At 42.3% G+C, this 27,063-nt stretch overlaps 1 protein-coding gene across 6 annotated transcripts; it reads left to right on the top strand.

Annotated features, from left to right (window-relative positions):
- Nucleotides 1–284: 284 nt before the first annotated feature.
- On the top strand, nucleotides 285–26,209 carry kdm4aa (lysine (K)-specific demethylase 4A, genome duplicate a). 6 transcript variants are annotated; one of them, XM_085133249.1, is made up of 22 exons: nucleotides 286–511; nucleotides 2,713–2,877; nucleotides 3,484–3,659; nucleotides 3,754–3,868; nucleotides 4,485–4,678; nucleotides 4,977–5,026; nucleotides 6,161–6,264; nucleotides 6,431–6,568; nucleotides 6,680–6,915; nucleotides 7,363–7,574; nucleotides 9,425–9,843; nucleotides 10,107–10,206; nucleotides 10,378–10,562; nucleotides 11,516–11,720; nucleotides 13,083–13,159; nucleotides 16,590–16,645; nucleotides 17,287–17,395; nucleotides 18,569–18,757; nucleotides 18,863–19,033; nucleotides 20,893–21,012; nucleotides 22,312–22,404; nucleotides 22,482–26,209. In XM_085133249.1, exons 2-22 carry the CDS (start codon nucleotides 2,740–2,742, stop codon nucleotides 22,620–22,622), a joined length of 3,228 nt encoding a protein of 1,075 aa, XP_084989375.1. In that variant the 5' UTR covers nucleotides 286–511; nucleotides 2,713–2,739; the 3' UTR covers nucleotides 22,623–26,209. The 6 variants fall into 6 exon arrangements, 5 of the variants coding, with proteins under 5 accessions (XP_084989375.1, XP_084989374.1, XP_084989376.1 ...); XM_085133248.1 differs by having other exon boundaries at nucleotides 286–427; XM_085133250.1 differs by having other exon boundaries at nucleotides 286–427; nucleotides 10,110–10,206.
- The last annotated feature ends 854 nt before the right edge of the window (nucleotides 26,210–27,063 follow it).

Consider the following 27,063-nt stretch of genomic DNA (forward strand, 5'->3'; position numbering starts at 1 on the left):
GATTGTAACTGATCTCAGAGCAGTGGAAGCCTACCCAGTGGCTTCTTGCCTCACAATCTGGTTCTCATCAGTTTACCATCAAAGGCCAAAGTGAAAAAATGAACATAAAAAAAGCTGCTGGCCTCTCACAACCGTGACATTAAAATAAAACATCAGAATCTCTTCAACTTGGAAAAAAGGTGTTTCTTCAGCTGAGCTGTCCGTAATCAGAACAGCAGGAGGCGTGGTCTGGAAACACAGGGCGTTGTGATTAGCTGGGAGACTATGGAAGCCCCGCCTTCATCTGCGCTGTGTAAACAAACACACACTGGGCATGCGTCACTGTAATAATGGAGGACAGTCTTTTCTAGCCGGACTGATGTTGTCCGTATTGCAACTCTGTTACCTGTAATCGGAGAGCAAACAACTCCCCTTCATTTCAGCGTGTGTAAGTTAAAGTTTGTCACTTGTGAAGCGGCTCACTTTGAAGCGATCAGAAATAACTGCTAAGTTTGCGCATGAGAAACTAACGGTGAGCAACAAGCCATGTTTGCTAGTTGGTTAGCAGCTGTCAGATCTCCGAGTCCGCAGCACACTTCTGCTATTAACTTCTACCAGTTTTGATGGTAGGATCTGCGCTGTCCGTAAATGTTGGCTACTTAGTGGTTACTTTTGAACATTATGGTGTTTTTGTTTTTTGTTGACGTAACTTTTAGTTCTCGGGTGGCAGAACAAGCTATGTTGCAGATAGCATTTTAGCTAGCGGACTAGCTAAATATTTTTCCGAGGAGGTGCGCTGTAAGTGGGCTACCACGTGTGAGTGACGTTCTGCTGAGCCAATCACATGCCGAAGATAAGACTGAGTCGGGACTGTGTCCAATCATAGAGGATCTCCGAGTCTTCCAGTAAAGTCCGTTAAGACAGAGTGCAGCGTTGCTTTTAGCTAAAAGTTGAGTATGTGTGTAATCGGAAATCGACTTTTGTGATACACATTGATTAGTTAAACTAATTACTTCGGAAGTTTACGTTATTATTCTGTTAAAGAATAAACTAATCAAATATAGTTTATTGTGTGTTATTGCTAAAGGTGGAGGCTTGGTTAAAGTTTTTTTTTTTAATTCACAAACCTGAAACGAGGCTGTAGATGGTGTTTGGGATCCGTGTGTTTATGTTCTGGTCCCAGTCTGGGTGGATGTTTTGCTGGGAGTGCTTTTGACTGAGGAGAGACGTTTTCAGTTTTCATAAAGTTAGGAAAATGTTCACAAGCAGAAGAATGTAAAATCACAGAAGTTATTGCTGTGATGCTTGGTATAGTTCTTGGTGATATGTCCGAAACTGTGTTTGTTGATATAATTAATTATCACGAAGAGTCTGAAATAAGCATTTATTTCTAGTTTAAATGCTGCAAAGTGCTAATTGTTACTGGGTGTGGGCGTGGTGCCTTTGTTGAAACTTGTGCCCAGCACTGCTGTGAGATTGTGGTTTATTACATCCTGTGTAGAGATTTTAATTTGAATTATGATTATGGATTTTAACAGTTATGAAAACAAGCTAATCAGGATAAGATTACTCTTTTTTTTATATTCATTTGAAGATTTTGTTTTGTCTTTGTAGTAAAATGAGACCAGAAACAGCCTCAGGTCAACGCAATATTTTTAGAAGTAAAAGTTGCAGAAAGGATCTGTAGCATCATTAATGTTTGTGTGTGTTTATATTTGAAAGCATTTTGGTTGGTTGTTAGCTTCAGCTCTACATAGTTCTGTGTGTGGAGACCAAGCATCTCTCCTGAGGTGTGTGAGTCTGCTGCTGTCTGGGCCTCTTTTAGGCACCCAGAGATATCCCACTGTGGAAGCTGTGGGCCAGCAGGTATTGACAGTTGCTCTTTGTGGTCAAAACACCCACTAATCAGGCAACAATCAGTCCCTGTGAGCTTGACTTTTTTTATGTATTTATATAGTTTTTTTAATTGACTTTTCTTTAAAGTTAAAGGGTATCATCTATAAACAAAGACAATTTTTTTAAAGGCCATAAAAACTGGATATTTGCCAAATTAATGACTTATCACGGTAAATAATAGACCAAAATCATTATGTTTTTTTGTTGTAATTGAGCAGCCTTGTTCCTGTGTGCTGATTTCAGGTTTTAGGTTTTATCATAGATAACATTAGTCTTTGTAATGTAAAAGTGAAAATGGCTCCAAAGTGACACAGAGTGATTTTTTTTTAACTTGCTAAGTTGAAGTTGTTGGGTTTTTTTTTTTTTCTTTTTTCAAGTTTGTACTAAAAAGTTGATGTTCTGGTTTTCTCACCTGGCAGTGTGTTTGAGATGATCAGTTAAGTCTGTTAAATGGCACAGAGGGGTTCAGACGTGGTCACAGATTAAAAGAGGAACTGTGAACCTGTGGGGATGGTGGATATCTGGTGAATGTCACTGATTGTGGTGTTTGTGATCACTGCGGCAGCTCAGTTAGAATATATGAGAGAGGAGGCTTCAATGGTTTCCTGTACTTAACTGACAGGCTGTACAGATTTTCACTTTGTGTGTGTATGAATGCAGAGCACATTATAAAAAATGCATAGTAACTAACGTTAATAAAGAGCAACATCAGCTAAAGGCAAGTCAGTTCTTCCAGGATGCTCCCACAGATGCTCCATTGATGCTAAGCGTGCTGCATTGTCTGAATGTATGCTTAACTGTCAGGCAAACGGACATAATCGTGTTTATGTTTTCCAGAGTTGAGGTCACAGTAACACTCCCAACATGACCACAGACACGCCAGCCCAAAGTGTGGGCTGCAGGGTAATGACATTCACCCCCTCCAAAGAGGAGTTCAAGGACTTTGGACGTTACATTGCCTTTATGGAGTCACAAGGAGCACACAGAGCTGGGATGGCAAAAGTAAGTGGCTTCTGTCTTTTTGTCACTTTTTGTTTAGCAGAGCAGAGAGAACGCTGTGAATTTCTTTGTACCACAGCTGTTAAAAGACTTTTGAACCAAACACACAAAGTCAGAAGCCGTCGTTTCCTGTTCATTAGTGTTTAGAGGATCACATCTGAAAGTTTGCTCTTAGTGTGAAAACATGAACCTAACAGGAAGTTAGGTTAACTGATCGTGTTCAACGTTGACATATTCAGAGTTTATCCTCCTTTTAGTTACTTTAAATAGTCGCTTATAACATTTGTGTTGACATATAAATGTTCTGAGGCAGATCTCAGAGGAGTCTGAGACTCCTGTGCTATCATTTAAAGCTAACATGCCTGTAAAGTCACTCATTAAAATAACAGAACTTGTGCACTGATTCATAGCCGTACTTCCTGTGTCATCTTTACATACACACAACGGTATCTGTCTACACAAAGACAGGAAGATAAATGTATTTTAAATAATAATAATATCAATGATAATATGTAAAAAGGTGAGAAATTTAGTGCGATACTAATTCCAGAAATTCACTGTTTTCCTTCTGCTGTTGCCCTGAGTTTCTCTCATCTGTGCTACTTGCAGGTTATTCCTCCTAAAGGCTGGAAGCCCAGAAAGACTTATGATGATATCGATGACCTGGTGATTCCCGCTCCCATCCAGCAGGTGGTTACCGGCCAGTCGGGACTATTCACACAGTACAACATCCAAAAGAAGCCCATGACTGTCCATGATTTCCGCAAGACCTCCAACATGGACAAGTCAGTTTACTCAATGAAACTTTGCATGAATGGGTTTCAGCGACTGTGACCTCTGCTCAGTCTTCTCTGAATATCTGATAATCTCTCTCTGTAGATTCTGCAGCCCACGATACGTGGATTCTGACGAGCTGGAGAGGAAGTTTTGGAAGAACCTGACCTTTAACCCTCCACTTTACGGTGCTGATGTCAGTGGAACGCTTTATGATCCAGTGAGTGGTGATAGGCTGCATACATGGAACTTAAATATATCTTTAAAAAAAATACTCACAGATTTGGATTCTGTTTGTGGTAGGTAAATGTCGTTTACACATTCCTCCTGTGCCGGTGTTATTACCTGAGTGTTTGTGATAAATTGTTGAGCGATAGACTCAGCTGGCTCTCAGAGAACCTCTCTTCCGGCGCATATCTTCAAGTTCAGCGTCTCTGTTCTGTTGTGCAGCCTCGGTGAGCTCAGAGCAAATGAAGCAGCTCTACCTGTTGCAGATTCGGACTAGTCTGGCACTCCAAGATCAGAAAGATTACCGTTCCCAGCTGGGCTCCAACGAATTGTAATCTCTCATGGAAAGAGAGAATCTGTGGAGGAACATGTGGATAAAATTGAGGCAAACTGATGGGAAAATACAACCACATATTATACACTGGAGCTAGCTTGTTACTAGCTGGACTACTAAATTGATAAATTAGGATGCAGTTGTTCTCATAGATAGATTAACAAACTCAAAAATCTTTCCTTCCTTAGTTTTCCTGATCGGTTAAAGCTAAATCGGTTTCACACATACAGTTAGTCGTCCTGACTTGCAGCCTGTGTGAATCCTTCCTCTGCAGGATGTGACTGAATGGAACATCGGTCGTCTCAACACTATCCTGGACATTGTGGAGAATGAGAGTGGCATCAAGATCAAGGGTGTCAACACGCCGTACCTGTACTTTGGGATGTGGAAGAGCGCCTTTGCGTGGCACACAGAAGACATGGATCTTTATAGCATCAACTACCTGCACTTTGGAGAGCCAAAGTCCTGGTAGGGTCACTGACAAACTTCACCTTTGTTTGAACGAATGAATATTAACACATGTCTAGTTTTTGTATTTAGCAGAAGAGTCTGTTTGCCAAAGCAGCCAGTTTACAAAACAGTTTAGAAAAATCCTTTAAAAATGTCTGTTTGTTTATTTACTGTTGAAAACATTCAGTTATTGTTTCTGTTTATGTAGTTATTAAAGTGAAGCAGAGATCTCATCCACAGATTGGAGCATTTTTGACTCTGATGTAAACGTCACAATCACCTTTTTCAGTATCTCTGTACGTTTGTTACTTCTTAGGTACGTCGTCCCACCAGAGCAAGGGAAACGTCTGGAAAGGCTCGCCAAGGGTAGGTGACAGAACCCTTATTTTTGTCTTTAACCCTTTAAAACCGGTCAGAGCAGCACGCTCTGTTTTGCGCAACTATTTTTAAATCCCGGTAGCTCTGCAACCACGTGAGCTAGCGCAATAATTGTTTTGCATATGAAACCGGAGGAGTTGTACTTACATCTTATGCCATCAGCTTGTCCTCGGTCACAGTTTCCTTCCACATAAAGTTTTGCAAAAACTGCATAAAAAGCACTTGCAGCAACAAAAACATAATATTCCAGAAACACGCTTTGTCGATCCGATCAGCTGTTTGTAACACTTCCTACATTGGAATAGACGTCAGCTCGAACTATCGCATGTCCGCCATGACCTGCCCGAAACCGGAAGTGACGTCATTTCGCAGAAATGTAGTTTTTTACCATCAGGGCCTCATGAGCCTATACTGGTGTTTTTAAAAGTTATGTTTGACTTTATGACTTTCTGTGTGGTTTCTGGGATGCTTAGGACTCATATTGCACTGCTGGAAATAGTTTATTTTGATGCATATGCTGCTTTTTTTTTTGCAAATTTGCACAATAATATTTATTTTCGTTTTTCCTGCAGTGTATAAAAATTGGTGTATTTCAAAAATAAAACTATGAAGACACTCAAAATAAATTTCCTGTGGTGGGAAACTATTTTGTGCAACTTTTTTGTATTTACAGTTTTGAGGGATAAGCCTCTTAAATTTCTCTAACTAGAAATATATGTTAAAAAACAAAAACGATTTTCAATTTTTTTGTAGTTTATTGCACTTTCTTGCAATTTATGCAATTACTATGCACTTAATGCAGACATATTATTAAAATTTAGGCTGTAATGGTTGTATTGATGTATATCAACTTGAAATGCTCCCAAAAATGGCTCCACAGCATGTAAAGATATAATATAAGCTCTGGCGGACTTGGTTCTATGGTCGGTCTTAAAGGGTTAAGCTGCTTGATCACAGAGTCGGTGCCTGAAGTGACTTCAGCTTATTATGTGTAGATGTATGAAAGGGGAAGTCCAGTGTACACAGTGATGTTTACATAACTGTTTTACACAAAATCCATTTAAGTAAAAAGAGCCAAAGAGGCCCAACTGCACCACTGCTGATGAGATCCTGTGTTTCCAGGTTTCTTTCCAGGTAACGTCCAGGGCTGCGAAGCCTTCCTGCGCCACAAGATGACTTTAATTTCACCGTTCATCCTGAAAAAATATGGCATCCCATTTGAAAAGGTAACCTTTTAATTATTCTGCGTTGTCTTACATGCAACACTAAATGGTGATGAACAGATCAGCAGAGAAAAACGTCATGATTAAGTAGTGATAATGATCAGAGAGGAAATGAGTGGATGCTTTCAAAATAAAACATTCATCTTATACTGATCTGTGTTGTTCTCAGGTCACTCAGGAGGCCGGGCAGTTCATCGTGACGTTCCCGTTTGGTTATCACGCTGGTTTCAACCACGGCTTCAACTGCGCCGAGTCAACTAATTTTGCCACTCAGCGATGGATCGATTACGGCAAACAAGCAACGCTGGTACATAAAGACGTTTGAACAGCGCTGAGTATAAATCCACAGCTAGTTTATTTATAGTGAAGTGAATTCTTATCAACTTTGTAGTGTGTGAAAAGAGTGTTTTCCTCTCAGTGTTCATGCCGGCAGGACATGGTGAAGATCTCCATGGACGTGTTTGTACGCAAGTTTCAACCTGAACGTTACAAGCTGTGGAAGGCGGGGAAAGACAACGCTCCCATCGACCACTCCAAGCCCACGCCAGAGGCCGCCGAGTTTCTGAAAGAAGACAAAAAGATCGAACCTGCAAAGGAGAGTCCCGCTGAGGTGCCATCCGAGGAGCCCAACACTCCTGTCCAGGAGGACAAAAGGTCTGGTTATAGTCACTACTAACCCGCTGCTCCTATATTCACGCAGTTTTCTGATACGGACGTGAACCGGTCGTAATAAATCATTGTTAGATGCTCAAAATCTTTACCCAATTTTAAGTACAATAACAATAATCAGCTAAAGCTAATTAGTTGAATTAAAACATGCATCCACCATAAAGATGAAGATTTGAGTCACTGCAGATTTGCAGATGTTCTCAGCTTAAAGTTTGCAGCTTCAGACTGTTTCTGTCTCCACTCAGAGGAGCAGCACTGACACAGATCTCTTTAGACTCTGTGATTGAGCACAGTCTGTGACAGATTCTGTGAGTTGCTCTCACATGTCAGCCTCACTCGGAGTTGTTTGTTTGTTCTCGGCAGTCTTTGAGAAACACTGTTTAGTTTTGAGTCCTGTCCAACATGTCTTCGATTTGCTCTCCCACGTATCAGTCCACAGCCTCAAACTGGGACTAAACGTCAGCTTGAAGCTGTCAAAGCATCTGAAGATGTCAAACCTGAGCTGCCAGTGGTGGAGGTGGAGCCAAAGGAGGTGGAGCCAAATGAGGTGGAGGTGGAGCCAAAGGAGTTGGAAGTGGAGCCAAAGAAGGCCAAGCTGTCACGTAAGGAGTCTCCAACTAAAGTGACCAGCAAGGCAGAAAAAGGTACCTCACACTTCACACCAATGTTCCCTCGAACACACAAACTCCCTGAGCGATCTCATGGACCACTGTGAGCAACAGCAGACGTGTGCACTGTGGTCACGCCAGCATCCAAGTTACATGTTTATTAAAATAATCAAATTACAGCGTGCACATGACACATGCTGCACATGCTGCACATGACCTGTGCAGCATGTTAACACTATTAGAAGTAAAAATAACTTGAACTCCAGTTTCAAAAACACAACTTTATTTATTTATTTTTTATAAAGCTCTGACTTGTATGATGAGTCTGTGGTCTGGGAGAGAGTCTGTAACTCTGTCTGCAAAATACAGTAAATAATGACCAATGTTGGGCAATTAATGATATAGTTACTTCTTCAAAAAGTAACTTATGCAACAAAGTTTTTGCAGCTGTTTACCTAAAAATGCAGCCAAGACGTTATTTAAATAAACTTTTCAAACTATTTCCAGAACAATCAGCTGTTCTGCATCAAATCTGATGCCACACAAATTATTTGTGTCACTCCAAAAAATAATTTCTGTCCACTATGAGATGAAGGAGAACAACAGCCTGATACCTGCAGGCCTGACAGCAGCAGATGTGTCACTGCTGTAACACCTGTAACACTCAGCAGTCGCCTCATTGTTCTGACACACAACAAAACTATTGACTACACTACACACTAACTACACACTAACTACACACTAACAACACAAGATTTGTGCTAAACGTCTCAAATCTCTCACATCTCAAACACGCCATCACTCGTAAAACTTCCCCCTCCCTAAACAACTAAACACCATGTTGCCATATCATTTTTTGATTGGTCCACATGGTACATTTTTCGACCAATAGGAAAGGGCGGGGTTTATTGGTTTTGTTTTTGCTCACAGGCTTTCGAGCGTTTTCCTTATAAAACGCCGTTTTTACCGTTTCTTCCCGCAGTAAATATAAACAACGACAGTATTCAGGAAGAAAAACAAACATTGCAGATATTTTATCATAACTCTGGTTTTACGATCAACACAATTTAAAAACTGGTATAAAGTCCACACTGCCACTCGTCATCAGCCACGCTGCTTTGCTCGCTAATACACCGGCACATAAGGACGCTGTCAGAGCCTGTCAACCACGTTGATTAGCTGCATATATACGAATGTGAATCGCATCATTGGCTGGACTTTGGGATAAGGTGGCATCGTTCTGATCCCATACAGGAGCAGCCAGTCACTGACTCACACTGCAGAACAGAATTGTTAAAGTTTTCATTTTAATTTCAATTCAGGTTAGATTTTATTTTTTGTGTGCAGAGTCGTGCCAGCAGTGCGCACGTGTGCAGCTTAGAGGGAGCATTGCTTCACACGGAGCAAGATTTTTTGTTGTTGTTGTTTTTTTTGTTATTTGTTTTCTTTGCCAAGTCGGGCATGCTTTGATGCATTGCAAATAAAATAGAGAAAACAGATAGTTTTACACAAATCAACACTCAAGTGATTTATGCGCCTGATGGTCTGAAGCTTTTCTTAATGACCGACTCATCACTGAATCATATTCCATGAAAGTCCTTTAAAGGTCCAACTACACGCAGCTGAAGTAGCAGCTGCATATCAAAAGTCACATGAATGTGGTCACATGCTACCTGTCAGCGCACTAAAGTACCTACGCTTTGATGACTCAATGTTTAGAGGAACATAAATCACAGACGAGCTCACAAAAGGCTCAGAGTTGATTTTGGGCTAAAACGTTGACATTTATTTTAGCTCAATATGTGAAATAAAGTGAAGATTATACAAAGACTCTGTGGCACACTGAACCCATGTCCTGTCTGTGTATCTCAATGAATCTCTTCCAGACACAGTGAAAGTCAAGGAGGTGAAGAAGGAGAAAGGGACCAAACCTCAGCCTAAAGCTCAGTCCAAAGCCAACGCCAAGAAAACTTCAAACAGACGAAGTCCGCTGAAAAAAGAGAAGAACTGCGTGGTGGCTATGGAGCTCTTTCCTCCCGAGCCCACTGAGAACCAGGTGGTTTCTCTGGGCGCCGAGGAGACTGCTGGAAGCGAGGAGCCTGCACTGGACAACAGCTGCAGCAAAGTGTTTCAGAGGACGCTGAGTCCCGCAGACGTCCTGCACGTGCACAGCTATGCCAAAGGAGACTACGGCGACGGAGATGTGCTGTCCAGAGAGGAGAAGAAGAGTGAGGACAGCGACCATGACACTGAGGAGGACAACTGTCATGTTGGCAAAGCAGTGAGTGGACATATATTTAACATTGTAAGTTACCCACTTATAGACCACAGCTATAGCTTTTGCACTTTTCTGGCCTTGAATAACTGCATTACTTTAACTATACCATCGCTTACTAAGGGTTCTGGTGCAGCCCAGTCTAGTCATCTAGTGGTGTGTAAGCCTTTTTTACTTTCATGCTGAGATATTATTATAGGAAAAACACAGGCGCAGGCCTCTGGAGGAGAATGATGCATATATGGTGCAAACATGATCAACTGCAAACTAGCTGTGTGGTCTTTTCTCTCCAGCAGATGGCAAAAGCGATGGCAGGAGTTCGAGAGTTTGAGACTGACCTTGGGCAGCTTCCAGGACACCATCCACTCATAAAAGACGGCATGAGTGATGAAGGTGTGTCTGAACACTTCCCATTATCTGCATGTAGTTTATATTTGAGAGGTAATTAAGCCTCCCTTGACTTCAAAGCCAATAACAGAATTAGATTAGTGCAACTAAACAAACCAGGCCTCATTCCTAATGCTGTGTTAGCTAAATGTGTTGTCTTTGCTTTTTGTGCCTCAGAGACTCCAGAAGAGCCGCCCCCAGTGGAGGCAGGGGGTGTGGAGGGTGAGGGCTGGGCCAAGCCTCTGGCTCACCTGTGGCAAAGCAGGCCACCCAACCTGAAGAAAGAGAGGGAGTACAACCAGCGAATCGGCTCCAAACCTCCATACTGCTCCATCTGTTTGCTCTTCCACACGTACCACCAGGTAAGACCTGCTCCTCACCTGTCCACCAAGACAAAACCAGATATGGTACAGGCCCCCGCAGCATCTGAACATGCAAGTAATATAGTGTTCTTTGGTAAGATAAGCCAACGATATCATACAAAAATACAGGTGAGGTTTGCTAAAAGGGATTTTTATGAGAACAGTTGCATCATGGGAAGTTTACACGGTTTTAATTGGTCCAGACGGTATCTTCTGATACATCAGAGTACAGAGTAAATCCAGCCTCACAGCTTCATTTACCAAACTGCATCTACATGAATTCAGTGAATGTACTTGGTGGTGTCGGGCCGTATGTAAAGATTTTCCAACCGACGCCCGTCAGTCCAATAATCGAGGATGGGCGATACAGTCGCGCATGCGCTGACTTTTTGATGGGCGATGTAATCATGCACGGACTGATTTGCCCGTTTACAACACAGAAGTTCAAACATGGATGAACTAATTTCCCCCCAAAATTAGGCCTGTCGTCGAGAGTCGATTCGTCCGGTCCAACCCTCGTACTTGGCGTTGATCCTCTTTATGGCTGTTTGTGGAAACTTGAATAGATTTTCCATGTTAAACAAAAATCCGTCATCTGTGAAATCTTCAAACATTCATAGATGGATGTCGTGTCATATCATCTATATTTACCTTTTTCCTCAACTATTTTCCTTCTTTCATTCTACAAACATCTTCAGTACTGGTTTCCAGTCTGCTAATATTAGCGCTGTACCTAAATGTGTGACTGTTTTGCGTCTTAGATGTTTGATCATAATCAGGTTTGAATATGGAGCGACTCCAAAAATAGTATTTCTGACAGCTAATCAGGGCGCGTAAGATTATGGAGCATTTAAACCTCTGCAGCTGAAGATGAAAGCAGTAAATTGTGTGTTTCGAGAGACAAACAGCAGCTCTTAACAGAGTCCACGTGTGTTTGTTGTGACTGCTGTCAGACCGAGTGTGCGAACAGCATCGACACGCACGTGGTGGTGGCCGGGGAGCGGATGCGAACCAAACCTCTGATTCCTGAGATGTGCTTCACCACCACCACAGAGGACGACGCCGAGTGTGAAGAGCAGCCGCTCACTCCTCGTCTGGAAGAAGATGGAACCAGTCTCCTCATCAGCTGCTCACAGTGCAGCGTGAGAGTTCATACATGTCAGTACACGCATGTGCGCCTGCACACACACACACACTCTGCAAGTAGGAGTGTTAGTTTATATCTAACCTAGCCTTGTTTGACATATGAGTGTTTTCATCAGAGGCTTTTCCTGCTTTAAAACGAGTCTTTAACCCTTTAAAACCGGTCAGAGCTGCACGCTCTGTTTTGCGTAACTATTTTTAAATCCCGGTAGCTCTGCAACCACGTGAGCTAGCGCAATAATTTTTTTGCATATGAAACTGGAGGAGTTGTACTTACATCTTATGCCATCAGCTTGTCCTCGGTCACAGTTTCCTTCCACATATAACTTTGCAAAAACTGCATAAAAAGCGTTTGCAGCAACAAAAACATAATATTCCAGAAACACGCTTTGCCGATCCGATCAGCTGTCCATGACACTTCCTACGTTGGAATAGAGTCAGCGCGAACTATTGCATGTCCACCATGACCTGCCCGAAACCGGAAGTGACGTCATTTTGCGGAAATGTATTTTTTTTTTTTTTTTTACCATCAGGGCCTCATGAGCCTATACTGGTGTTTTTAAAAGTTATCTTTGACTTTATGACTTTCTGTGTGGTTTCTGGGATGCTTAGGACTCATATTGCACTGCTGGAAATAGTTTATTTTGATGCATATGCTGCTTTTTTGCAAATTTGCACTATAATATTTATTTTTGTTTTTCCTGCAGTGTATAAAAATTGGTGTATTTCAAAAATAAAACTATGAAGACACTTAAAATAAATTTCCTGTGGTGGGAAACTATTTTGTGCAACTTTTTTGTATTTACAGTTTTGAGGGATAAGCCTCTTAAATTTCTCTAACTAGAAATATATGTTAAAAAAACAAAAACGATTTTCAATTTTTTTGTAGTTTATTGCACTTTTTTGCAATTTATGTAATTACTATGCACTTAATGCAGACATATTATTAAAATCTGGGCTGTAATGGTTGTATTGATGTGTAGCAACTTGAAATGCTCCTAAAAATGGCTCCACAGCATGTAAACATATAATATAAGCTCTGGCGGACTTGGTTCTATGGTAGGTCTTAAAGGGTTAAGTGTAACTACTCTACGCACAAATGATGTTTCAGCGAGAAGAAGACTTTTTGTTTCAAAACAGAGTTTATCAAATGACCAGAGAAGGAAAGAAATGACAACAAGGAGTTAAATTCAAAGAACAAAATAGAACATGAAGTCTTTTACGCTCCTGAGTAATCATTTCATTACGAGTTTGAACCAATGCAAAGACCAATCAAAACATTTCATACACACATTTATCATATCATCAGTTATTAATCATGTTATTAGTTCTTCAGTGTTTCACTAACGTCTCAAAGTTTGCATTTCTATCTTCCAGCCTGTTACGGTGTCGATCCAGCCAGTGTGAGCAAGGAGTGGAAGTGTGCACGCTGCAAGGCCAACGCCATGACTGAGGTCAGCCAATACTTGTGGCTGTTTTTACTCTTTATCGAGCTGCGCAAGTTTGCATGAATCCAGTTGGTAGGCAAGGGATTTGTTTCCTAATGGCTTCTAAAAGAGGAACTGTCCATCCCTGCTTCTTCACAAGTCCCATATTCCAAATCATGGGTGTTGAATTATATTAATTTAGTAGATGTGATAGATGATTTTACAGTTATGTGTTTTCCACACCAGAGAGAAGAAAAAATGTCACTTTTTACAGCTTGTAGGTGGATCATTTGATACCTTCGGGGTTACAAGCAAAAGATTACTTGCCTGAAACAATCAGATACATTAAATGTTACATCAGTTTATAATTAGCTCACATCTTGATAATGTACTGATATGCACCACTGCATGAAACACATTATTATAAATAGAGACTCAAAGGAGAGACTGCTTTGAGTCCGTTAAATTTATACTCTAACACTTTGGTAGTGCAGGGTTAGAAGAAAGGATTAGGCTGCTAATTACTATTTATGATATATATATATACAGTGGGGCAAAAAAGTATTTAGTCAGCCACCGATTGTGCAAGTTCCCCCACTTAAAATGATGACAGAGGTCAGTAATTTGCACCAGAGGTACACTTCAACTGTGAGAGACAGAATGTGAAAAAAAAATCCATGAATTCACATGGTAGGATTTGTAAAGAATTTATTCGTAAATCAGGGTGGAAAATAAGTATTTGGTCACCTCAAACAAGGAAAATCCCTGGCTCTCACAGACCTGTAACGTCTTCTGTAAGAAGCTTTTCTGTCCCCCACTCGTTACCTGTATGAATGGCACCTGTTTGACCTCATCATCTGTATAAAAGACACCTGTCCACAGCCTCAACCAGTCAGACTCCAAACTCCGCCATGGCCAAGACCAAAGAGCTTTCGAAGGACACCAGGAAAAGAATTGTAGACCTGCACCAGACTGGGAAGAGTGAATCTACAATAGGCAAGCAGCTTGGTGTGAAAAAATCAACTGTGGGAGCAATCATCAGAAAATGGAAGACATACAAGACCACTGATAATCTCCCTCGATCTGGGGCTCCACGCAAGATCTCATCCCGTGGGGTCAAAATGATCATGAGAACGGTGAGCAAAGATCCCAGAACCACACGGGGGGACCTGGTGAATGACCTGCAGAGAGCTGGGACCAAAGTAACAAAGGTCACCATCAGTAACACACTACAACGGCAGGGAATCAAATCCCGCAGTGCCAGACGTGTTCCGCTGCTGAAGCCAGTGCATGTCCAGGCCTGTCTGAAGTTTGCCAGAGAGCACATGGATGATACAGCAGAGGATTGGGAGAATGTCATGTGGTCAGATGAAACCAAAGTAGAACTTTTTGGTATAAACTCAACTCGTCGTGTTTGGAGGAAGAAGAATACTGAGTTGCATCCCAAGAACACCATACCTACTGTGAAGCATGGGGGTGGAAACATCATGCTATGGGGCTGTTTTTCTGCCAAGGGGACAGGACGACTGATCCGTGTTAAGGACAGAATGAATGGGGCCAAGTATCGTGAGATTTTGAGCCAAAACCTCCTTCCATCAGTGAGAACTTTGAAGATGAAACGAGGCTGGGTCTTCCAACATGACAATGATCCAAAACACACCGCCCGGGCAACAAAGGAGTGGCTCCGTAAGAAGCATTTGAAAGTCCTGGAGTGGCCTAGCCAGTCTCCAGACCTCAACCCCATAGAAAATCTGTGGCGGGAGTTGAAAGTCCGTGTTGCTCGGCGACAGCCCCAAAACATCACTGCTCTTGAGAAGATCTGCATGGAGGAATGGGCCAAAATACCAGCTACTGTGTGTGCAAACCTGGTAAAGACCTATAGTAAACGTTTGACCTCTGTTATTGCCAACAAAGGTTATGTTACAAAGTATTGAGTTGTATTTTTGTTATTGACCAAATACTTATTTTCCACCCTGATTTACGAATAAATTCTTTACAAATCCTACCATGTGAATTCATGGATTTTTTTTTTCACATTCTGTCTCTCACAGTTGAAGTGTACCTCTGGTGCAAATTACTGACCTCTGTCATCATTTTAAGTGGGGGAACTTGCACAATCGGTGGCTGACTAAATACTTTTTTGCCCCACTGTATATATATATATATATATATACACACACACACACACGAATAAAGCAGTCAATCAGCTTGACAGGTCAGGGGGGTGATATCTCCCCCTGACCTGTCGTCCTGGCTCCCCGTTGCCGTCCCGTCCCCAGGCAGGGACGATATATAGACAGAGGGAGTATTTGTTATTTATTCATCAGGATTAAAATATTTCTGCCTGCACGTGTGGTTGTCATGTTTGATCATGTGATTAAACACTGAATTAACTGCCTTGTTTATCACAGTTTAGAAAATAAATTCAGTGTTTCAAAGATTCATCACGGAGAGAAAGAAGTGTGTGTGCAGTCATTTCCAGGTTTGCACCTTTTCTTGAGCTCAGCTGTGACAGAACCTGAAACGACTGCAGGCTGACTTCATCACAACTGTGAACTTAATGTGACTTGACTGTAACAGATGTTCATTAATATGTAAAAGACGAATACGTAAGCTGTAATGTGACAGTGAGGAACTTAAACAGATCCATTGGGTCCTAGAGGTGGGAATCACCATACATCCCACGATACGATATTATTGCAATTTTTTAAAATATTTTGCGATATTCAGATTCTGTACATAAAGGTAAACTTTATCAATATTCATTTTCTCTAATATCAAAGTCTCACACTCTTTCTCTTTCTCTCATTTCAGTTTGATTGTTGACAAACTGAACGGTTTGTATTACAGTCTAGTCCAACTTAACTGAATCAACCATCTGGTACAATTATAGCTATTCTGAACTATGCAGTTTATGAAAACTATGCAGCCCCTTCAGCAACTGAAGAATTTGAAAGTAAATTAAAACAAAATATAATTTTACATTAAATAAAAAAGTTTTAAACTTAATTAAAATAAAACATGTCTTAAATTAAAATAAGTAAACTGTCATGTTTATTGCTGCCAAAAACAAGTGAAACACATTTGGACAGTGAAGGAATGTCAGGATTCTTGCTCAGAAAAAGGATCAACATGCTCTGAAGTCAGAGCACAAAAACCTTTTTGTAACAAAGTATCGATTTCTGCTGTCCCTGTATCCATACATTATTAGCAAACAAAATATCACCATGCTACACAGTATCCATTTTTCCCCCACCCCTATTGGGTCCCTAATTTTACCTCCCACGTGTTTAAATAAACTTTTAGATCAGACACATTGTGTTTGATATTTCCAACCACATCATAGATGTCGGCCCTTAAACATTGATTTATTAAATATTTAGATGTTAACTACAAATGTTCGGTATTTTCATCGTTTTGATCATCTCGCTCTTTTTTTTTTTTTTTTTTTTTGTAGAATTGCTGCCTGTGTTCATTGAGGGGTGGAGCTTTGCAGAAAGCCAACAATAACAAGTAAGTCATTTAAGATACATTAGTGAGCACATCTGATCATGTGGTGCATCTCGAGATTAAATTCTGTTCTTAGAAACAGAAATCCTCTCGTTTTATTTCCCTCTCTTCCTGTCAGAGAAAATGCAGCAGGTAGCTTTTACCAGCCACATGAGATCTCTGCCTCCGCAAGAAGTTGAATATAATTCAGGGCCTGCAAAATAGTGATCTGGCCAAGAAGCCAGGTGGTAGGAAATCATGAAACTGGAAGGATAAGAGCATGTTAGCAGGAACTGAAAGATAAATTCAAGGATTATTCTTGAGTAAGTCAGGTGGGGATTTTGTCGGCCTGTGAGACGGTGATTTAAAAAAGAAAACATTAAAATGTTAAAATGAATTGCTAACTTGGTGCCTGGAGGCCCTTATTATATCTAGACGGCCAAGTAAAGTGTAAGTGGGGAAACGTGGGTGTGATTCAGTAACGGACTTCATTGTTTTGTGTGATGATGCGTACAAATTTGACTCCCTGCCATCTGATTCATTTTGCTGCATCTTTGCTGGATAATTAGAACCATAAAAACAGACGAGGAAGACGAACAACATCAAATCGATGCTGCCTGTGGTCCGGTGTGACCTCTTTGTGGGGGGGTGTTTATGTGTTGCAGGTGGGTCCACGTGCTGTGTGCGGTTGCTGTGCTGGAGGCACGCTTTGTCAACATCACAGAAAGAAGTCCTGTGGACTTGAGTGGGATCCCACTGCAGAGATTCAAACTGGTAAGTTCACCTTTCTATGAAGAAGGAAATTAGAGTCTGAAAGCTGCTTAGAGTGAAAGTGCAGCTTCCAAACAAACGACGCGAACGAAACAAAGATGCCAGCTCGAAGAAATAATTGTCAGGAACAGAGAGAGAAGCTGAAATCTGCAGTGCTCGTGTAGCTCACAGGATGTTTAACTCTTCCTCTACACTAATGACATCAGTTATCATTAGTTGTGTCTCTTTAGAAGAAACTCTGTTGTTCTGGAGAGATGACACTAAAAAGTGTGACGTTGGTTTCTTTATGTAGTCGTCTGCTGCAGATTGTGATTAGAAGCATTTCAGGAGCCAGTACAGACTTTAAGCTGGCGAGGTGTGATTGCGGCTGACGCTCAGGTGCATCCGGACTCTGGCCCAGCGACAGGGAGGTGTCAGTTCAGGTGGTCGCCCGCGTATCCATCGGCGCTGGTGACGAGGTAGGCAAGGAGGTGGCGGGCGGCCGGTGGGCAGGCCTCTGGTGGAGGTGAGGCCGGTCTGGCCAGCATGCCGACTTCAGGCTTAGCAGGACCCTCGCACGCCCCGACCTCCATCTCCGGCGGGTGAGGTCCCTCGTGCGCCTCGTCCTCTGGCCCCAGCTGGGTAGGTGGTGGGGGTGGGGGTGGAGGTGGCTCAGCTACCCTCCTTTGGGGAGAAGGAACAGGGTCGGGCCCCTGCCGGGCACCAGCCGCTCCTACCCGAGGAGTGGGTACAGGTGCAAAGACAGGCTGGCTGGTCTCACTCTGGGGGCCGGCGCGGGTGCACTCCCACAGTTGAGGGTCGCGGGTGTGGGTGGCGTCGGCCAGGACGCAGTCTAAGCCGCCTGCCTCTGGTGCTTGATCTGGTCACTTGCTCATCGTCGCTTTGTTATCACCATTTAACTGATTTTAGGATATTATGTGAACCAAGATGCTTTATGGCGTCCGTGCAGACAGTTCCTGCTGTTAAACACCAACTACAAGGCAGCTTGTAGTGACGCGACAGTGTCCCTGATGTGGCCGTAACTGTTCATGTGTTTGAAATGGAAATGTGTGAAGAAGAGATAGAGATGAGTTCCCAGGTAGATTTAGTTCTTGGTATGAGGAGTTTGTTGCTTGAAGTTTTGTTAATAAAAAATAATTTCATAGACTGAAACTAATTTTCTTTCACTTCAAACAGAAATGTTACTACTGTAAGAAGCGGATGAAGAAGGCGTCTGGCTGTTGCGTGCAGTGCTCTCACGGGCGCTGCCCCACCGCCTATCACCCCACCTGTGCACAGGCCGCCGGGGTGCTGATGCAGCCAGACGAATGGCCGTTTGTGGTTCACGTTACCTGCTGTCGACACAAAGGTCCCGCTCAGATTGAGGTAAAAACAAACAAACGTTATTTTATATCCCAAACTTCCCCAAACATCAGATTGATGAAGCCGTTTGCAGTCGCAGAAATAAAAATACTTTTTCCCCTTTGACAGCGCAATAAGGCAGCCATGCACGAGCTGACCGTGGGACAGAAGGTCATATGCAAGCACAAGAACGGGCGCTACTACCAGTGTGACGTGGTGCAGCTGTCCAAAGAGACGTTCTATGAGGTCAACTTTGATGATGGTTCTTTTAGCGATAACCTTTTCCCCGAGGACATCGTGGTACGTCCCACTACCGTCTACATCTTTTCATTTCACAAAGAACACAAAGTGGTTAAACATCTCAGATCTTTAATAAAGGAGACCACAGAATTTAAATCAACTCAATGTGAGGAAATGTCCATCAGCTGTCTCCAAACAAGCTGCCTGCTGCTGTGGAGAGGCTGAACCGCCCTCTTCACAACCTGACCTGCTGCAGCGATGGCGTCCCATTACTGTACCGCGCTCAGAGCCAGTGAGCCGTTAGCTCGTTCACAGGTGTTTGTAAAGGCCGGTTGCATGTGGCAATGAGACCCAGTGTCCATATATTGTGTATCCTTGTAAACAAGCAAAGATGTCGACTTTGTGCAGCAGTTAGTTGGCAGGAACATCCAATTCAATTCAATTCAGTTTTATTTATATAGCGCCAAATCACAACAAAAGTCACCTCAAGGCGCTTCATAGATACAGAGAAAAACCCAACAATCATATGACCCCCTATGAGCAGCACTTTGGCGACAGTGGGAAGGAAAAACTCCCTTTTAACAGGAAGAAACCTCCAGCAGAACCAGGCTCAGGGAGGGGCGGGGCCATCTGCTGTGATTGGTTGGGGTGAGAGAAGGAAGACAGGATAAAGACATGCTGTGGAAGAGAGACAGAGATTAATAACAGATATGATTCAATACAGAGAGGTCTGTTAACACATAGTGAGGGAGAAAGGTGACTGGAAAGGAAAAACTCAATGCATCATGGGAATCCCCCGGCAGCCTACATCTATTGCAGCATAACTAAGGGAGGATTCAGGGTCACCTGGTCCAGCCCTAACTATATGCTTTAGCAAAAAGGAAAGTTTTAAGCCTAATCTTAAAAGTAGAGATAGTGTCTGTCTCCTGAATCCAAACTGGAAGCTGGTTCCACAGAAGAGGGGCCTGAAAACTGAAGGCTCTGCCTCCCATTCTACTTTTAAATACTCTAGGAACAACAAGTAGGCCTGCAGAGCGAGAGCGAAGTGCTCTAATAGGGTGATATGGTACTACAAGGTCATTAAGATAAGATGGGGCCTGATTATTTAAGACCTTGTATGTGAGGAGCAGGATTTTGAATTCTGGATTTAACAGGAAGCCAAAACAGGAGAAATCTGCTCTCTCTTTCTAGTCCCTGTCAGGACTCTTGCTGCAGCATTTTGGATTAGCTGAAGGCTTTTCAGTGAGTTTTTAGGACTTCCTGATAATAATGAATTACAGTCGTCCAGCCTGGAAGTAATAAATGCATGAATCCCAGTGTCAAAACAGTGAGTCGGAGAGATTAGCTAACAGTTGTAGCTTAAAACCGGCTAAGCTAAAACTGTTTAAAGGAAGTTAACGTAAAAAACCCTTAAATTCAGAAATGTTGTAATGCAGTGGTGTGGTCATGAAGATGATGATGAAGATGCTGGGCAGCCTCCTGGTTAGCCTGTGGAACAACAACCACTCGTTAAACTGAAGCTGGTACGAGGCCGTGAATATGAAGCAGACTGTGTGTTTGCTTTCTTTCAGCAGACGTTGGTTCAGACGTGTAAATGCACGTCGACACCCTGAATTATCCACAGTGTGAGTTTCTCTGCAGCAGACAGCAGCGGTTTAACCGGCTCTATATTTGGGATATTTTCACAGCCCGACCCTGCAGACAGTTCATCCACCCGTGCTCGCCTTAAAGCCGCCTTTGACCAAAACAGTCATTTTACACAGCAGTTCCTGATTATAAGTAATCCAAACATCATTTAGTGCTTCACACTTGACCCGAGCATGAGAACAGCTGACGCTGCCATATTTCCTGTCAGGTTGCATCAGATATTTATCCTTCTTTCACGTTTCTTTGAACTTCGTTTGTTTTTGGCCTGTTAGAACCGAGACTGCGCTCAGCTCGGACCACCGCCGCAGGGGGAGGTGGTTCAGGTGAGATGGACGGACGGCCTGGTGTACGGGGCCAAGTTTGTGGCAGCTCATGTCATTCAAATGTACCTGGTAAGATTTTTCTTTCTTCTTTCTCCAGTTTTTAATCATGTAAAGCAAAAACTGCAGCGTAACAGCAGAGACGGGAACGCAGGCGGGAACCAGGACGAGCACATCTCCTTCATGCTTCATTGTATTTCCGGCTGGATTGGGGAATATTTTCCGAGTATGTTGGACGTGTAGTAAGAAATCAAAATGCTTTGCAGCTTCACATAAAATGAGTCACCTGCTCAGCTTTAACCCTTTAAAGCCGGTCAGAGCTGCACGCTCTATTTTGCGTAACTATTTTTAAATCCCGGTAGCACTGCAACCACATGAGTTAGCGCAATAATTTATTTTGCATATGAAGCCGGAGGAGTTGTACTTACATCTTATGCCATCAGCTTGTCCTCGGTCACAGTTTCCTTCCACATATAACTTTGCAAAAACTGCATAAAAAGCACTTGCAGCAACAAAAACATAATATTCCAGAAACACGCTTTGCCGATCCGATCAGCTGTTTGTAACACTTCCTACATTGGATTAGACATCAGCACGAACTTTTGCATGTCCGCCATGACCTGCCCGAAACCGGAAGTGACGTCATTTTCGCGGAAATGTAGTTTTTTTTTTTTTTTTTTACCATCAGGGCCTCATGAGCCTATACTGGTGTTTTTAAAAGTTATGTTTGACTTTATGACTTTCTGTGTGGTTTCTGGGATGCTTAGGACTCATATTGCACTGCTGGAAATAGTTTATTTTGATGCATATGCTGCTTTTTTGCAAATTTGCATCATAATATTTATTTTCGTTTTTCCTGCAGTGTATAAAAATTGGTGTATTTCAAAAATAAAACTATGAAGACACTTAAAATAAATTTCCTGTGGTGGGAAACTATTTTGTGCAACTTTTTTGTATTTACAGTTTTGAGGGATAAGCCTCTTAAATTTCTCTAACTAGAAATATATGTTAAAAAAACAAAAACGATTTTCAATTTTTTTGTAGTTTATTGCACTTTATTGCAATTTATGTAATTACTATGCACTTAATGCAGACATATTATTAGAATTTGGGCTGTAATGGTTGTATTGATGAACTTGAAATGCTCCCAAAAATGGCTCCACAGCATGTAAAAATATAATATAAGCTCTGGCGGACTTGGTTCTATGGTAGGTCTTAATGGGTTAAAGCCCAAATTTAAAGGCTGCACGTTCAGTCGTCTTCTGGATGTTCCTGGAAACTTCCAGTAAATCAGCAGCAGATTGCAAAGACGTTCAACAAGCTGAATGTGACCATCTGTTTGTGTCCTGACTCAATGTTTCTGGACTGCAGGTGGAATTTGAGGACGGATCACAACTAACAGCCAAGAGAGACGACGTCTACAGTCTGGATGAAGAACTCCCCAAGAGAGTTAAAACCAGACTGGTACGTTCTCCCGTCCCGTTCAGTTTGCCTTTCAGTTCAAATCAAGAAGCTTTCAGTGACGTACCATCTCTTTACAGTCGAAAGCATCGGACATGAGGTTCGACGGGATCTTCGAGGAGAAGGAAATCATTCAGGAGTCAAAGAGACAGCGAGTAATCAACTCCCGTTACAGGGGGGACTACATCGAGCCTGTGATCTACAGAGCCATCATGGAGTAACGGCCACTTCCTGTCTGCCCAGCCACTCACCAGCAGCACTGACAGACTGAACTGTGCTCACTGTACCTTAACTTAGCAGCTAGCCGCAGAGAGAGTGTAGCTCCAGATGTTTCCTTCAGGACCCGCTTTGGACTGTTTCTTTTCTACTCTCCTGTCTGTAAGTCGAGGGAACTGCAGTGTTGTTTCATTCACTTTTTCAGTCCACAGACGGCTGAATCCCAGCCCGGCAGCATCAGAAGGAAGCAATACAACAAAACACACATTACATCAGTCAAGTAGCATTTTGACACAAAGATGTCAATTTTAAAAAATGAGGTTTTCAATCTGCTCTAAACATTTCCGTCACCTTAGTGTTGATCTAAGCTTAAAGCAAACTCTCAGCTTTAGTTCATTTCTTTACCATTAGTGCCTGTGATACTGAGCCCGGCAAGTAACAGGTCGGCAGCTTTTTACACGCTCGCATTTACAGTTTCTGACGGTCTGAGTTCGTTAGAACGACCAGCATTGTCCAAAACGTTCACTCCTAAATTTCACCGATAAGATGATTTATTACCCTCGACTGTTTCGTAGCACAGGAACAAACACGCCTGCCTGCAGATCCTGTGTTTGACCTCTGACCCCGGGTTTTCCACTGGTCCACTTCTCTCTACAGTAGAGAAAAACCAAAACACTCAATTGTTCCAACAGTTGGACTTACTGAAGGAAGGCGTGTTATACGTGCACGCCAAGGTTTCCTTCACAGAAATATTTCCCCAGTTACTGAAGCCAGGCCCACAGCAGTAAGTACGGCTGCTTCTGAGCAGAAAGCCTCCAGGAGGAGGCTGAGCACTTCCTGCTCACACTAAGAGCATCACAGACAAACTTCTCTTCTTAAAGATCATTTATGGAGATGTTTGACATTAAATGCAGAAACTTCCATTTTTGCTAACAGCAGCATCGCAGCAGCTTCTTTGAGGGTTTTTGTGTTTAGAGTTGAAACTATTGCAAAACGATCTCACCTGCTGTGAGCTGCAGCAGTGGAAACGCACACAGACGTTTACAGTTAATTATTTAACTTTTTCTTCTACCAGTTACTCAAAAGATTAGTTGGTTAACTGATCGAGCTTTTAAAAACTTTCCCTGAAACTTGCCGGGTGTCAAACTTTGAGGAGGTTGGACTGAAATACTGCCATGCTGATCTAATCGAACACAACTGCTTCCACGCAGCAGCGCCACAGTGTTACAGAATAACCAGGAGCCCCGACTTCACTAAAAGTGGATCAACTTCATAAAAATGTGCAAATCTGCCACAAACCATCAGACTTGTGAGGCTCGTGTACTACCATAGTGTTTGTTCCCTTAAATAGCCTTTCAGAGATGCAGGAGTGACGTTGAAGAGTCGGGACGGTTCCTAAACTTAGAAGGTTCTTCAAGCTGTCCTGATGGTTTTTTAAAGGTTTAAGAACCTTCAGACAAACTGTTGATCTGTGACGTCTGTGACGAGCAGGTGATCAGCCCTCGCCGACCGCCACATTTATTACTCGGGGCTACATTTGTGCATAATGTAATTCATCACTCGTTAACAAGCTGAACCAGCCAGTTGGTTGATCTTCTTCCATTTGGCCCCATAGATGTAAATGATTTGCAGAGTTGGAGAATTAAATTTCCCAATAAAGACATTTGGAAAAATCCCCCCCACCCCCCCTTTAACCCGGTAAAAACACGAGTCTATTAAGCCACAGTGCAGTTACAGTTACAGTTACTCTTCACTGGCAAACCTTCCAGCACATCTGGACTGATGTTCAGTCCAACGACACTCTGATCAGCTCTTTGTCAGGTGATCTTGTTACACGGAGATTATTTTAAACAGCGACCTCAGTGTTTGTCTGTAACGTGAGTTTCTGTACCGATACTTAATCAGTACTTAAAAACAACTAAGACCAACAAAAACTTTGCCTTAAATCTGTCATTTAAAACGGTCAATAACCTGTATTTTACTCTGATCAGACGACTCCTAACCTGATGGGTTTAGACACATAGTGAGCATTTGATGGCGTTTTGAGTTCAGTAACAGCAGTAAACTAAATATTTTCCACTACAAGTACTTGGGGACAAATAAAGAACATATCAGTGAAGTCTGTTGATTCTCCAAAGAGCCTCTTCCTGTGGATGGACTTTGGTTTCATTGGGCTGCAGCTGGTAGTCCTCGTTCAGCTCATGAACCAGTAACTCCACCTTCTCCTGGTTCTGGTGTCCCTTCAGCAGTAGGTCGTCAGCAGCTGCAGTCCAACAGCAGAGCTGGAGTCTGTCCAGCAGGATGACGTCCTCTGTGGAGGAGCAGCGCACTGATATAACAAGGAGCCTGTGAAGGCGTCAGGAAGGGAAACAAGATGAACAGTAGCAGCTGAACTTATAATAATAAGGGTGACTGTCCCAGTGCAGGTGGCACGAAAATAAATTCAATGCTCAAACTTGTCAATAAATAGACTCAAGCAACACGACCACGTAAAGTTTCTATGTGGAAAAGACTAATCTGTGTAATATTTCAGAGTTCAAAGGATTTTACTGTTTGAAAGAATCTCCCTGTGACTTTTCCCAGCATTCCCGGCTGCAGGGAAACAGAAATCGATGACCTATTTGTCTTTGGGAGCAGTGCCATTTAACACTGAAATTGCCTCCTTGTCATGAACTGCATTCCTTTACATTTAGCAGAATTCGCTTTTTCATGTTTTTACCTGCCTATTTATTAAAGGTGCTTTGAGAAAGCAGCCTCTGCATTAACGAGTCTGCAGCGACCTGCAGCCGTCGACGACGTAGGTTCTATTTTTTCTACACTATAGATGAATTTTAAAGAGTCCCTTTGGATTTTTAATGCGCTTTGTTTCCTCTCTCTCCTACTGAAAACTGTGCTTTGCACTTTTATTTAAATTTGCGAGGACATTTGAACAGCTGTGTGCTAAATTTGTTAATGTTTAAGAATGTTAATTGTACATTTATAAGATGTCTTATGGATCGTGTGTTCCCCTCCTCCTCCCGGCCGAGCCTCGGGCGTCACAGAGTCTGTCTCCATCAGTCCGGTGCAGAACGAATTTATTTTATTCAGAAACTATCAAAAGAGTTTTAGGAGAGCGAGTGGGGGCGGGCTTTTCTTTCAATTCTATTTTGTTGTTGTTTTGTAAAAGCTGTTCTGTGTAAATGTCATTTTAAGATGTTACCTGTCGACACAGGAGAGACCGGTCCACTCTCGTCGTCTCCTCTTGAAGGAAAATATGAAAATACTTCCAGATTATCATTGAAACATTTTGTAAAAAGTCATGTGTTTGTTTCAGTAAAGAAATCTGCTTAAGCACCAGCTGTCTGTCTTGATCTTATCAATATAATTGAGGTAAGCTGTTTCCTGTTTCATTGCTAAATTTTAAGACTTCCTGAGTTTGCAGATTTAACTGTCTTTGTGCTGAACCATCCGATGACTCAACAACTTTCACTTAAGTTCAGACTCAAATTTTAAGCCTGAAGGTCCTCGGGCAGCTTCCTGTCCTGTAAGGACGTTTATGTTAATATCAGAGCCTGCTTATTATAGTTAAATAAAAACTACTACTTCATGTTTTTTTTTAAAAAAGTAACTAAAATAAAGACTAGTATTTTGGATATTGTAATTCAATTCAATTCAATTTTATTTATATAGCGCCAAATCACAACAAAAGTCGCCTCAAGGCGCTTCATAGATACAGAGAAAAGCCCAACAATCATATGACCCCCTATGAGCAGCACTTTGGTGACAGTGGGAAGGAAAAACTCCCTTTTAACAGGAAGAAACCTCCAGCAGAACCAGGCTCAGGGAGGGGCGGGGCCATCTGCTGCGATTGGTTGGGGTGAGAGAAGGAAGACAGGATAAAGACATGCTGTGGAAGAGAGACAGAGGTTAATAACAGATATGATTCAATACAGAGAGGTCTGTTAATACATAGTGAGTGAGAAAGGTGACTGGAAAGGAAAAACTCAATGCATCATGGGAATCCCCGGCAGCCTACATCTATTGCAGCATAACTAAGGGAGGATTCAGGGTCACCTGGTCCAGCCCTAACTATATGCTTTAGCAAAAAGGAAGGTTTTAAGCCTAATCTTAAAAGTAGAGATAGTGTATGTCTCCCGAATCCAAACTGGAAGCTGGTTCCACAGAAGAGGGGCCTGAAAACTGAAGGCTCTCCCTCCCATTCTACTTTTAAATACTCTAGGAACAACAAGTAGGCCTGCAGAGCGAGAGCGAAGTGCTCTAATAGGGTGATATGGTACTACAAGGTCATTAAGATAAGATGGGGCCTGATTATTTAAGACCTTGTATGTGAGGAGCAGGATTTTGAATTCTGGATTTAACAGGAAGCCAAAACAGGAGAAATCTGCTCTCTCTTTCTAGTCCCTGTCAGGACTCTTGCTGCAGCATTTTGGATTAACTGAAGGCTTT

This window comes from Neolamprologus multifasciatus, chromosome 15, assembly GCF_963576455.1.
Source record: "Neolamprologus multifasciatus chromosome 15, fNeoMul1.2, whole genome shotgun sequence".
Lineage (NCBI taxonomy): Eukaryota > Metazoa > Chordata > Actinopteri > Cichliformes > Cichlidae > Neolamprologus > Neolamprologus multifasciatus.

Bases quoted from the DNA above. Each gene is read 5' to 3' on its own strand.
- kdm4aa (XM_085133249.1), top strand. From the start codon at position 2,740: ATGACCACAGACACGCCAGCCCAAAGTGTGGGCTGCAGGGTAATGACA. The intron at 3,869-4,484 runs GTGAGTGGTGAT...CTTCCTCTGCAG, and splicing joins GTGGAACGCTTTATGATCCA to GATGTGACTGAATGGAACAT. The intron at 21,013-22,311 runs GTAAGATTTTTC...TCTGGACTGCAG, and splicing joins ATGTCATTCAAATGTACCTG to GTGGAATTTGAGGACGGATC.